This window comes from Rattus norvegicus, chromosome 3 (assembly GCF_021556685.1).
Source record: "Rattus norvegicus strain SHRSP/BbbUtx chromosome 3, alternate assembly SHRSP_T2T, whole genome shotgun sequence".
Classification (NCBI taxonomy): domain Eukaryota; kingdom Metazoa; phylum Chordata; class Mammalia; order Rodentia; family Muridae; genus Rattus; species Rattus norvegicus.
The window spans coordinates 32459999-32474043 of record NC_141536.1 but is presented as its reverse complement, the minus strand read 5'-3'; the positions used below and the strand labels follow the sequence as shown (position 1 = coordinate 32474043).

The following is a 14045-nucleotide window of genomic DNA, read 5'->3' as shown; positions in this document are numbered from 1 at the left end:
ATAAGTGAAGCTGTTTCACAAGGAATATGTAATTTTAAAAAGTAAAAGTCATGCTTCCAAGCACTGAAAAGAAAAACACTTAACTCAAGAAAATTACCCTTCTCATACTATCCTTATTTGTTTATTCAGTTTTAGAGCATAAATATTGGATTCATGAATTTCTATATTATTAGCATTTAATCCGCAGAAACAAAGATAGTGCGGTTATCACTGAAAGCAAGCACTTTATGCTGAGTAATGCTCTCTGTGAGGCTCCAATGAACGGCTCACTAAGCATTTCAGCACTGCCTGGTTCTCACACAAGTAAAGCACTGAGTTGAGAGGCAAGAAGTACAGGAGTTTTCACTACACATGCATGTATGTATGTATGTATGTATACATATACATAGAACACATGCACATCTGTGTATGCAGACACACACATGCACTCACAGCTTCCTCCTGTGAACTAATAAAAAGTCAGAGTAAAGATCACCCCTTAAATTTTTTTCTACTGTCTTCCCACTTCCTTTTATAATAGCAGATAGGTTGTGCACCTATACTAACAGTCAGAAATATAGGTAAAGAATGTAAGTATAGAGAAATAATTTTTGAAAATTCTTAAGACTTTGAAGCATAACCCAAATATCAAATATATAACTAAATGACTATACTTTTAACATATCATGGAGCTAATGTAACTTTCATAATTTATTTAATACATGCCTACATCATATACAGCTAATCAATCATCAACCCTAGGTAACTAAGGCTCCTGGAAACTGACAGAATGGTCAGCAGCTATGGCACAACTTCTTGGGTCCAAAACAGCTGGTTACCTAGGGCTGTGCCGGTCTCACCATTCTACAACACCCACCCCTAGTGCAAAAGCTGCAGCCCAGGCAGGAAAACGATCAGTCTAATATGGATGTCCCTTCCTATAAGGGAAAGATCAGAAGTACTCAATAGCATTACCATTTATTTATTCTAGTATAAAATAATTGAAATAAGATGAATTAAAGAAAATAGCTTTCGGGGTTGGGGATTTGGCTCAGTGGTAGAGCGCTTGCCTAGCAAGCGCAAGGCCCTGGGTTCGGTCCCCAGCTCCCCCCCCAAAAAAAAAAAAAAAATAGCTTTATATGAGTTTTTAGTTCTGATATAATTCTAAATGTCAATGTAAATATCTCTTAAGGTAAAAAACAAAAGACCCAACTTCTTCCAAATATATAAAGGAGAAAACTGAATACTGCAACAAAGTATTATTCCTCTTTAAGGACAGACTTGTCAACACATAGATTTTCTTTTAAAGTGATTATTAAATTGGCATTAAAGCTTATAATGCTAATAATATGGTAAAATTATTCATATATAAAGGTTCTCACTACTTGTAGATTACTCAAACATATCAAGAATAAAGCAGAAATATGGTATGTTTATTACATAGAAAGAAAAATCTTGTCACTGGTGAATGTTGCAATGGTCTTCATAATGTTATCTTCAAAACATCAAGAAATACTTACTTGAAAATCCATGCATTGGTCTTTCTTTCCTTTTTCAAGGCAGGACAGTAGGAAGAAAAGTCACTGAACTCCATCTTAAAAATTAAATACATTCTTACCTGTCATAGCAGTTGATATCATCCAGCCAACAACCTTGCTTTACTATTTCAATGGAACCAGAAATATTCTTCCAGGTAGCAAAACAATGTCGTCGTTTGTCTTTATCACCATAGCAAGGCTCAACACCAGTCTGATTGGTTCTGTCTCTTTCCCAATTAGCATTAAAGAAAAGACACTCCTGAGTTTCCGATCTGCCAAGTATAGCACCTGTTAAGATAACAGAAAACATACGGTAACTATCCCTTCCTAAGAGCAGTGTTCTGAAGAAGGCAGCTGCTTAAAGTGCTCTTGCCCTGCCCACAGCTCCTCTCCCCAGTGCTGCAACTGTGCATTTGCATCCCCGAGCTTCAGGCAGAAAAGTAACCACAGTAATCGAAATTGCCCACATATATCACAAAATTTCTCTTGACAACGTCAGCCTCACCTAAACACACAAAAGGTAGCAAAAACTGTTGATTTTATTACATTTCAACCTCTCCATGGTTAGAACTCCTTGTAAATATTTTGTGTGACAAAATACAACCTAAGAAAACACAATTCTCCTGTATAGTTTGGCTGTAGTTCCTTCAACTCTGTAGACTAAACAAACCAGAGCCATGGAGACTTTGGAATCTGGCAGACACACTCTCAAAAGTAAGTCTGTTAACTCAAGTAAAGCAATTTATATTAATATGCATTGCCAGTGGTAAATTTGAATCTGTTAGTAAAGACAGGGATTGTGGGAGACTTAGATCTTTTAGCATTAGAATAAATGCAATAGTGCTATCAGTGGTAATGGTAACAAAAGTGGCCTCTGAATTCTGAATAATGGAATGAGCCAATATCGAGAAGATCCACATAATTCAGAGAATCATTATTTTATAAAAGAATTAATGTGATGTTACAAAGCACTCATGTATAAAAAAAAAAAATTCGAGGTGAGAGAGATCAACTGACTTTTAAAAAAATGAAGCTACTTCTTGAATTTTGGTATCATATAAAAGAAAGAAATATAATGCTCTAAATAAATTATTAAAATATTTTCTCTTTTCTAACTAGTTAATTGTATATGGATAGATCAAAATAATACAACAATCAAAGTAACATACATTGGTAGATAAATAAAAGAGATAAGAAATCCCATGGTTTTCTACTAAAAAAATCATTAAAGTTATAAAAACATCACATTTCTTTTTGATTCAGAAAAAAAAAATTATAAAGATTTCTTTTACTAATGTAGAATGGACACCTGCCATTTAACAAATTGCCATTTTAAAATGTCCTCATTTCGGGGTTGGGGATTTAGCTCAGTGGTAGAGCACTTGCCTAGCAAGCGCAAGGCCCTGGGTTCGGTCCCCAGCTCCGAAAAAAAGAAAAAAAAATGTCTCATTTCTAACAAGGAAAACATAAAATCTGAATTAAAAAAAAAAAAATCTCGGGGTAGTTGTGCTATAGACAGGAAATATCAGCCCAAAAAGCTCAGGAAGATTTGTTCCCCAGATGTGGCATTATTGGGAGGTGACACTGAGGTCTCTGACCTAACCAGTGAGTTAATCCCATGTTAGTATGGTATTTTACAAGATCCCTGGGGGCCTAGTGAAGTAGGTCACTTGGGACACAACCCCTTTTCTCTCAGTCTTGCTTCCTGTCTGCCATGAACTGTGTGGCTAGACAGTTCCCAGTCGCAAGGTTCACATCTGTACTCAGGTTCACGGCAATGAAACCAACAAGTTGCTGAGACAAGAAAACAGGGATCTGGCATAAATCTTTTAAGTCGTTGATGGCTGGTATGTTGTCCTAGCAACAACAAACTAACATGGGTTTCTTAATTCTAAGAACCTAAGTAAGTCTTGGGAAGAGCTGTTCTACAATGTCCTAGCAGAATGTACTAACAGAGATGTAACTGTAAGTCTGCAGTGTCTGTGTGCAGAAATGCTGTCACAAAATGACACAGTGCAAACCATACGACAACCATGGCATCTGTATTCTAGAGAAGGTCTGCTACTACTGTCTATCTGAACACATCAGCAACCATTTTCTAAGTTATTTCTTTTCAGAAACTCCTTCAAAACATGAGCAAACCAAGTTTCTCTTGTACTAAAAATTCTAAAAGCATGTACTGCCCACACTCTTATCTTAAAACAGGGATGGCAAGCGTTTTTGTAAAGGTCCAGACAGTATGTATTTTAGGCTTTGCAGGCCATATGGTCTGCACAAGCAACTACTCTGCTTGTGAAGTACAAAAGTATCCATAGACAGTAAATGAATGAACAGAGTTTGTGTTCCAATAAAACTTTATTTATGCAGATTAAAAACTAAACTTTTTGTAATTTTTAACATCTCACAAAATATTATCCTTGATTATTTTTTTTCAAACACTTAAATATAGAATTTATTCTGAGAAAATCTGGACCTCAGGTTGTGTGAGCAACAACTCCCTCTTAAAACACTGCCATTACTAGCTCCAAGAGACTGGCTGACCTGCCTTTGTTTGATTTGCTAGATGGGTGTTCTGCACATCTCTCTCCTCTTAACTCATGGGAGGGAGAAGAAAGCAATCCTGGAAGGCAGGAGGAGGGAGAGAGGAAGGGAGGGAGGGAGGGAGGGAGGGAGGGAGGGAGGGAGGGAGGGAGGGAGGGAGGGGTCTGGATGGGACAGGGGAAGGGGAGGAGAAAAGGGGAACATGATCAGGTACTGGGCTAAGGAGCAGGAGAGAAGCCCCGAAGGCCAGCAGAATGAATGGAAATTGCAACCTCAAGGTGCCCTAGGGTAGGGGTGGGGGGTCCTCTTGGAGACAGTGGGGAGGAGGAATGGGATGAGGAACTGTGGGAGGGCAGACTGGAAGGAATGTAATGACTGGACTTTTAAAAAAAAAAGTAATAAAAAACACTGCATAGCTATTTTCAATTTTCAAAAGAAGAGTCCACTGACGCCCAGGAATATCTTAAACTAAAACATGACCAAAACAAACTAACACTGCTCGTAGCCCAAGTACCAGTGGGCAGCACTTTGGTTTCTGATGAACAGTAGCTTTCTGAGAGTCTCAAGAGAATTTTGTAGCACACAAGGGATGACAAGGAAGGGGAATCGTCAGTATTATATTTGTACACAAAAGACAAACAAATCATCACTTTAATAACTGTGAAAGAACTTCTAACATTTATCTTTTAATGTTAAACACATTTTCAGAATGATTTCCTAGATCCAGACTATCATTTTCCCCCATAGGTAAAGAAAATTGATTATGAGGAAACATCTGATAATCTTCATTCCTTCTCCTAAAGCTAACTGGATAACTAGCCTCTGTCCAATACATTCCCTAACTAAACAGTAAATAAAATAACATAATATCTATGAAAACATACTAAATATATCTAATTGTATTTTTTTAAAGTCTTAATGTTCACACTGATTTCAAAAGATAGTTTGATACTAGGATGCTATTGTTCAGATGGTACACTCTAGTCTAATGCTTTCTTAAATGTTAAACCTCTCTCCCTAAGTTTATTCTACCAAAATAATTTCAAATAGTCAAAATTTCCATTTTTAAAAGAAATAATTATGTATAAAAGGCATGCAAGGCACATTCTTGAATGCTGTTTGATGTATTCTTGTGACTCGGTGCCATTTTCTATATCCTGGAAAAGAGGTAACTTAACTGTATTTAAGAGAGAGAATATATATACACATATATATGTATACATATATATACACACACATACACATACTCTCTATATATACATATATACAGTAATACTACACATATATACACACACACATACCACACACATGCACATACATATGCATACTATATATTTATATATCCATGTGTTTCTTCTTTCTTTCCCTCCTGCAAAGCCTCATGGATGACCTAATAAGCCTTCCTAGCTTAAAGACTCTAGACTAAACCTACAACTTCATATGTAACCTTGGCCAAGCAAACAAATCCTTCACATCTATAAAATTAAGCAGGCTGATTCAGTGTCCATATTTTTCTCTAGATCCATAATTCAAGTCTAACTGTAGAAAATCAGGAACTCTAGTTACAATCAAGTATTTGAGTAGCTTATATACTATTCCATGTAATGTACTTTCATTGATAACTAGCACTAACTATGGCATGTTCTTACCACTAGGAAAAAAAAACAAGCTATACAAAGGATTTGAAATTTGGTAGAGCATAAAACACCCAAGACAATCAAAACACAAACACTTTTCCATAAAGAAAAGAAATTTCACCTAAAAGACAGCATACAAATATAATTTGGATTTTTTTGCACCAAATATTAAAATAATATAGCAATGCTAGTTTTATACACAATCTCCTCTGGATTAAAAAGAGTACTTCCTCATTCATTTCAAAGTAAAAATTAATCTCAATCAATTAATTAATTTCAATACAACTTTGAAATTGAATTACATTGATATAAAGTAACAGCACAGGAAAAACAGACCACTAACTTGGATGCTAAAGTTCTCAACAAAACGTTAATAAACGCAATCTAATAATGTACTTTTTAAAAAAAGAAAAGAAAACTAAGACACCACAACTGGGCTGACTTCAGCTATGCAAGGCTAGTTTGGCATTGAAACTTATTCACTGCAGTCTACCATATCAAGAAACCAGAAGTGAAAAATAATATAAGCACATAAACCAACACAGAGGAAACATCAGATAAATTTAACACCCATTATAATGAAAACCAACAGCATACTTGGAATAAAAAAAAGAACTTCAACATCAAAAAGAGGATCTACCAAAGCCCAGCAAGGACATCATATTTAATGGCTGTGCATAAGGCGGAAGGCTGCAGGCTTCAGGTTAAGAACAGACACAGACATCCATCCACATTCTTCATACCCTTCTATTTAAAGCAGTAATTAATGTTCTGATTTCTGCTAAAAAACAAGAGACAGAAATCACAGGTATAATCTTGAGAAAAGAAAAATAAAACTCTATTGACAGATGACATTACTTTTCTAAAAAAACATTCCAAGGATTCTATCTGAAAGAAAACCTGCTAGAACCTGCTAGAAATAAGTGACAAGATTTAAAAAAAAAAAAAATTAAAAAAAGTTGCTCTTCTATATACTAACAAGTAGAAAAATAAAATCAAATTCTAAAAAAATTCAAGACTAGATACAATGTTAGAAACTAACATAATCTAACAAAACACAAATGTGGTGAAAATTATTAAATGTTTATGGAATAAATATCCAAACACTTGTAGAAGTATGCAATTTATAAAAAGTTCAAAGTAAGATATTAGTTCTCCCTGAAGTTATGTACAGTTTTATTTAAATTCAATCAAAATCTCAATATTTGTAGACATAATACCACTGGAGAGGTTACTGCTCACTCTTCCAATGTTAAGGTTTACAATGTGGCTACACAAACTGGGACGTTGTGACAGTACAGGGAGATAGTTCAGACATGTGTGATACAGACAAGGCCAGTAACAGATCCACACAAACCAGACCAATTCTAACAAATGAAAGCAAAGCAAGGGGAGGGGTAGCTTCCTCAGTAATAATGGCTGAAGGCCTTATAAAGTGGAAGCAACAATAGTTTTGAATCTCTTTTCCCACCACTGTGAGCCTAGTAGTTCCTAAAAGGCCAGCTCTTTCAGGAAACTTTGCAGGCTAAATCTCATATATGTCTCCATTTTCAAATTTCCTTCCGGTACACATAGCAGAACCCTAAAAGCCTGATCTTCCATACTCACTGATCTCTCAAAAGCACTCACTGGCTCACTGATCCAATGTAGGTGATTAGGTCCTTGATCTGATAGAAAGTGATTTATATTTACTGATTTATTTTATACATAATTTTAATAACCTAGATTTATTTTTTATTAGTATTGTTACTCATGTGTTTTTGCAGTGCTGATGAACAAAACCTAAGGCCTAGCACATGCTCCTGGGATGTTTCCCAGCTCCTATTTACAGATGCCAGTCAGTCTGTGTGTACAGCAGTGCATGAATGCATGCATGCACATATTTGCCTATACCCTTTTCCATGTTACAATGCCACTGAGTGTTAAGATTCTTAGATTTTAAGTCTATGAAGTAATGCATACATAAATTAATGGTTTACCCATTATGTAATATATAGTTACTTCAAACACATGCTGTGTATACTAAATGTACACAATTTTTAAAGAATAATTAATTTATAAAAAGGCATGAACAATTGGTTTAATGACTAGGAAAGCTATATACTTAAAATGAGCTGAAATGGCATGTGTTCATTTAGATAGACAGGCAATAAATAAATAGTGATGACTAAAGGCCCTGTCTTCTATCAAAATGCCAGAATTTTGCTAGCAAAAAAAATTTATTTATTCATTATGGACCCTCATATCTAGCACAATACATGAAAAAAATCAACATTTGGTGAACTGATACACACAGATATGTAGATACCTGCATAATATATTTAACTGTTTCATGTTTCCTTAATTGTATTTTCAATAGTTTCTATTTGTTAAGCTTTTTGCCTTTTTGTAAAGTACAACTATTAATTAGTTGTAATGTGTTAATCTCAATATAAAAAAAACACTTAACCATTTTTAAGATGTATTTATATATGAATATTCAATTTATATGTATGCCCGAATGACAGTAGAGGGCATCAGATTCCACTGTAGATGGTTGTAAACTGCCATGTGGTTGCTGGAAATTGAACTCAGGACCTCTGGATGAGCAGCCAATGCTCTTAATCACATCTATGCTCCATCCCAACATTTAACCATTTATAAATACAGCCATGTGGCCAATAGTTTTGAGTAAAAGTATACAAATGTACTTTTCAAAACATGCTTGGAATAAGACTATCCATCTTATCTACCCTCTAGCACACAAAGTACTTTGTAAGTGACATAAGGCAAAATATAATGCAAAAACTGAAAAATATCTATTAAGTACTAAACAGGTGGTTGGAAACAAAGTATTGTTTGTAATTGCAATTTCATGTTTTATTTTTCTAGTTAAGAAAGCATCTTTCAGAACCCAGGGACCAATCTCACCTTCTCACAACTTTCCTATGTGTGAAACAACATTAAGAAAAAAATAATGTTTTGGCAACTTGAAAATCTGAGGTTCTTTCCTAGAAGTTATGAACAAGTGCCTAAGAAAACAGAATAAACACCTGTGCTAGAGCAGGACATATGCTACTGAGCTACATGCCCTACATGCCCGTGCCTAATCACAGATAGCCAATGATTTCAATCAGTTATCTATGACACTGGGAGCTAGATTTTAAGTCTGTATAGGAATACACATGTAAATTAATTCGTCTTAGCCATTCCAAAATGTGCATATATTTCAGGATGTGTTGTGCCTCCCATAAGGGAACTTAATCTACCAGAAAAAGTCAATGGTGTTTAAAATATAATTTGAAAAGCAATTCTTATTTCCCTTTCACTGTTCCGCCACTCTAAGGACAAACTGGAAGTCCAGAGAACCAGCTAAAGAAGAGAGATCAAAGAAACCAAAGATTTTTCACTCATCATCTTATCAAACAAAGTAAATAAAGCAGTATCAAAATGTTTTGTGTGGGCTGGAGAGATGGCTCAGCTGTTAAGAGCTCTAACTGCTCTTCCAGAGGACCTGAGTTCAAATCCCATCAACCACATGGTTGCTCACAAGCATCTGTAATGAGATCCGATGCCCTCTTCTGGTGTGTCTAAAGACAGCTACAGTGTACTTATATATAATAAATAAATCTTTAAAAAAACACCATCAAAATGTTTTGTGCAACACTATACAAATGAATAATTTTAGGATGCTCAACACATAAGAAAACCATGTAAGTAAATATGTGTGCGTGCATGTGCGTGTGCGTGTGCGTGTGCGTGTGTGTGTGTGTGTGTGTGTGTGTACATGCACACACTATTATTTCAAACAGGATTATTTAGCAGTCCTTCACTGTCACTGTTACATGATCATACACAGAAACGTAAAATCTTTCCTAAACAGGGCTTAAAGAGGGGCCAGATAGATGCTCTGTGGTTAAGAGGACTAACTGCTCTTCCAGAGGTTCTAAATTCAATTTCCATCAAACAAATGGTATAACTCACAACCACCTGTAATAGGATTGGCTGCCCTCTTATGGTGTGTCTGAAGACAGCTACAGTATATTCACTAAATAAAATAAATAAATTTAACAAAACAAAACAGGGTTGGAGAGATAGCTCAGCAATTAAAAGCACCCACTGCTCTTCCAAAGGTCCCAGTTCCCAGTATCCACATGGCAGCTCACAATTATGTGTAATGCCACATCCAGAATTTCCAAAGCCCACTTCTGACCTCCTTGGACACTGAGCAAACACACAGTTCACATATATTCATGCACACAAAATATTTATATGCATAAAGTAAACAATAAAAGGGCTATCATAAATAAATGGAAAACTAATGTTCAATATGAAACATCCCTAATTTTATCCAAAAATATTTTTAATTTTTCTTTTTTGACAAACATAAAATACACAGAGCCAGCAAGATGGGCCAATGAGTAAAAGGTTAAACTCCAAAAGCCACAGTAAACCAACACTTAAATCTTATGATCTTTGAAATCCACACTGACAAGAGTCACAGGCATTGAAAGGACTGACACAGAAAATACTTCCAAGCTTCTACTTTCCAAGTTCCAGAGTACAGCAAAGTAAGAAGTCGGATGGCTTCATCTATTGGGTTAAGTCATTGGCTGCTCCTAAAGGTTTGTCTGGTACTTCTAAGATAGCAATGCTTCCTTCCAAACTTCCTGCTTCTCTGTTAACTCTTCATGACTTAAGTGCCACTCTCCAGTATAAGTTATAGCTTCAAAAATAAGCCAGGTAACAGTTTGGGCCTACAGACACAAACCTGGGGGATTCTATCTTTAAAGGCCCAAGTCAAGCAATGAGACTCTACAGTTCTCTTGCAGTCTTTCAAAGGATGATTTATATCAAGGTGGTACTAACTCATCAAGTCTTATCAAGTCTTTAAAAGGAAATTTCTGGTTCCATCCATTTGCCTACAAAACTCAGGATGTCCTCATTATTAATAGCTGAATAGTATTCCATTGTGTAAATGAATCACATTTTCTGTATCCATTCATCCATTGTGGGATATCTGGATTGTTTCCTGCCTCCTGGCAATCACAAATAAGGCCGCTATGAACATGGTGGAACATGTGCTCCTGTGACATGGTGGGGAATCTTTTGGGTATCTGCCCAAGAGTGGTATAACTGCGTCTTCAGGTAGGTATATTTCCAGTTTTCTGAAGAACCTCCAGATTGATTCCAGAGTGGTTGTACAGTTTGCAATCCCACCAGCAATGGAAGAGTGTCCCCCTTGCTCCACATTCTCGCCAACATGTGTTGACACCTGAGTTTTTGATCTTAGCCACTCTGATTGGTGTAAGGTGGAGTCTCAGGGTTGTTTTGAGTGAGGTAACTCAGACCCAAAAGGACATGTATGATATGTACTCACAAATAAATGGATATTAGAAAGAAAAAATAAGTACAGAATGTACAGGATATAACCTACAGAACTCAAGAAAGGTAACAAGCCACCCTCTCACCCACCCCCACTCCAAGTGAGGATGCCTCAATCCCACTTGGGGGAGAGAAACAATCATGGGGGACAGAGAGAGGGAGGGACCTGAGTGGGAGAGGGGACTGGAAGGGAAAAGGGGGAACATGATCAGGTACTGGGGGAGCAGGACAGGAGTGAAGCCCTGAGGGCCAGCATAAAGAATAGAAACAGGCAACCTCTGAAGCAAGTAGGAGGTGGGGGAACCCTCTAGAATGTACCAGAGACCTGGGAAATGAGAGACTCTCAGAACTCAAAGGGAGGAACCTTAGATGAAATGCCCAACAGTGGGGAGAGGGAACTTGTAGAATCTACTTCCAGTAGAAAAACAGGACATCAAGTGGAGGGATGGGGTTGCCATCCCACAGTCAAAAACTCTGACCCAGAATTGTCCCTGTTTAAAAGAACTGCAGGGACAAAAATGGAGAAAAGACTGAGAGAAAGGAGGCCCAGTCACCAGCCCAAATTGGGATCCAGCTCAAGAAGCAGCTCCAAGGCCTGACAGTATTACTGATGCTATGGTGAGCTTATAGACAGGAACCTATCATGACTACCCACTAAAAGACCCAACAAGCAGCTGAAAGAGTCAGATGCAGATATTTACACCCAACCAATGGATGGCAGTTGGGAACCCCTGTGGTTGAATAAGGGAAAGGCTCAAAGAAGCTGAGGAGAAAGGTGACCCCATAGTTAGACCAGCAGTCTCAACTAACCTGGACCCCTGAGATCTCTCAGATACTGAGTCACCAACCAGGCAGCATACACTAGCTGATAGGAATCCCGACACATATACAGCAGAGGACTGCCTGGTCCAGCCTCAGTGAGAGAAGTAGCTAACCCTCAAAGAGAGATTTGAGGCCTCAGGGAGTGGAGAGGTCTGGTGGGTAGGGGTAGGGGGGAAACATCCTCTTGGAGATGGGGGAGGAGGAATGGGATGGGAAACTGCTGGAGGGTGGACCGGGATGGGTATAATGACTGGGCTGTAAAAAAAAAAAAAAAAAAAAAAAAAAAAAAAAAAAAAAAAAAGATATAATAATAATGATAATGATGATAATAATAGAAAAAGGAAATTTATGATACTAGATGTTCATGTTTGAGGAATAGCCTTTAACTCTGCATAGAATATTCAAATTTATACACTATTTTTTAAATGCACAATAGTGAAAGCTGCATTAAGAGATGAAATGCAACTTTTCTTCTCATTAAACTCATCAAAGCTATGCAAAAAGGTGAAGGTGAGAATGAATGGGATGACAGTGAGCATGACAGAAAGTGCTGATGACCATGATGGATGTGAAGGAGGAGCCTGGGCAAGACTGACAGTGGAAGTGGGGATGAGGACAGAGGGGAACCGGAGATGAGTATGAGGGTGAGTGACCTGGAGAGTAATCACTTTTGCAATTGTGACAGGAACAAGCAGCAGCACCCTTGAGGACCAAGTAGGAACACAAAAGGTACCTATTACCATGAATGCTTACTTCAAAGTAACATCTACCAGCTTAAAACTGCAGTTCAGGGGCTGGTGGCTCAACAGTTAATAGCAGAGGATCCTGGGTTCCATTCCTATCACCCACAGAGTGATTCACAACCATCTGAAACACCAATTCTAGGGGACACGATGCCCTCTTCTGGTTCAAAGACAACCACATGGTCAAAATATCCATACACAGTTTTAAAAGAAAAATCACCAACAACTTTTTCTATCTTTTTAACTATGTTTCTTCAGTTTACAAGCAAAGCAATTTCTAGTGGATAAAAACTGAATAAATAAAGGTTGGCATGGTATTACAAACCTGGTAACCCCAGTACTAAAAAGGCTGAGGCATGAGGACCACTGAAAGTTGAAGACCAGCAAGTGTTGTGGGCTATTTGGACCTGTTTCTGGTTGTGTGTGGCTCAGCACTTAGCACACACCTTTCAATCCCTTTGGCTGCAATACAGACCCGCCCTTAGTACTCACATTTAATCCCAAACAATGAAGGGAAAGTTAGTTTGCAGAGGGAAGACCCATGTTTGAAAGTGATGTCTAACTGAGTGACAGAAAAAGTGAGAAATCAGAGAAAGATTTGACAGACTAGGATATGCTCAACTCTCACAAGAGAGATGAAAGGGAAGCTACTTAAGGAAAAGACAAGACAGTAAGTACAAGAAGGAGAGAGTACAGTGCAGGAATACAGTAGAGTTCATGGAGAGCAGTGCAGAGAGGAAGAAGGAGGCAGTTTTACTGAGAGAGTTTTACAGAGATAGACTGAAGAAAGAACAAACTAGACCCAGGAAAAGACAAAATGAGCAAGAGTCAGATTAAAAAAGATTGCTAAATTAGTATGAGGCCAGGCAGAGATAGCAATTCAGAGGACAGGAGAAAAGCCAAATTGAATAAATCAGCTGGGAGAGGAGTTTGATACAGAACGGCTGAGTTGAATCAGCCAGCCAGAGTTCAGAAAGAACAAGAAAGGGCGACCTCATTCAGTAGTTAAGTCTCAGAGGCTGAAAACATTCTAGTCACTACATTAGATTCTGGAGGCTAGAAGCTCCCAGAATTAGGCCTAGATTAGCAGACCGAAGTAATGGGCCTACCAAAGAACAATTACAACCAGAAAATAAAACTTACTTTTACAAGCATGGGCTTCATAGTGAGACTTTATTTGAAAGAAGGCTGTGATGAAGAGGAGGAAGGAGTGGGGGAGATGAGAGAGAGGAGGAGGAAACAGGAGAAGAAAAGGAAAAGACAAAGGGATGAGAGGAGTAAGGACAAAAGAGAAAGAGGGAAGAAAAGGGGATCCAAAGGTTCTCTTTACATTTTTGTTGTAGGATCTCTTTCCCACTTGATAAAAATGGAGGTTATAGGTTCTCCTCTAGGATCCAGGACTTCGCTACTCAAGTAGTTGT

The 14045-nt window shown here is 37.5% G+C and overlaps 1 protein-coding gene across 2 annotated transcripts in view; it reads right to left on the bottom strand.

Annotated features, from left to right (window-relative positions):
- Acvr2a (activin A receptor type 2A) overlaps positions 1 to 14045 on the bottom strand; it is an 81818-nt gene that overhangs the window by 29933 nt on the left and 37840 nt on the right. For both annotated transcript variants that reach the window (XM_087650282.1, NM_031571.3), the window contains 1 exon segment: positions 1598 to 1805. In XM_087650282.1, the coding sequence (XP_087506408.1) occupies positions 1598 to 1805 (208 nt within the window).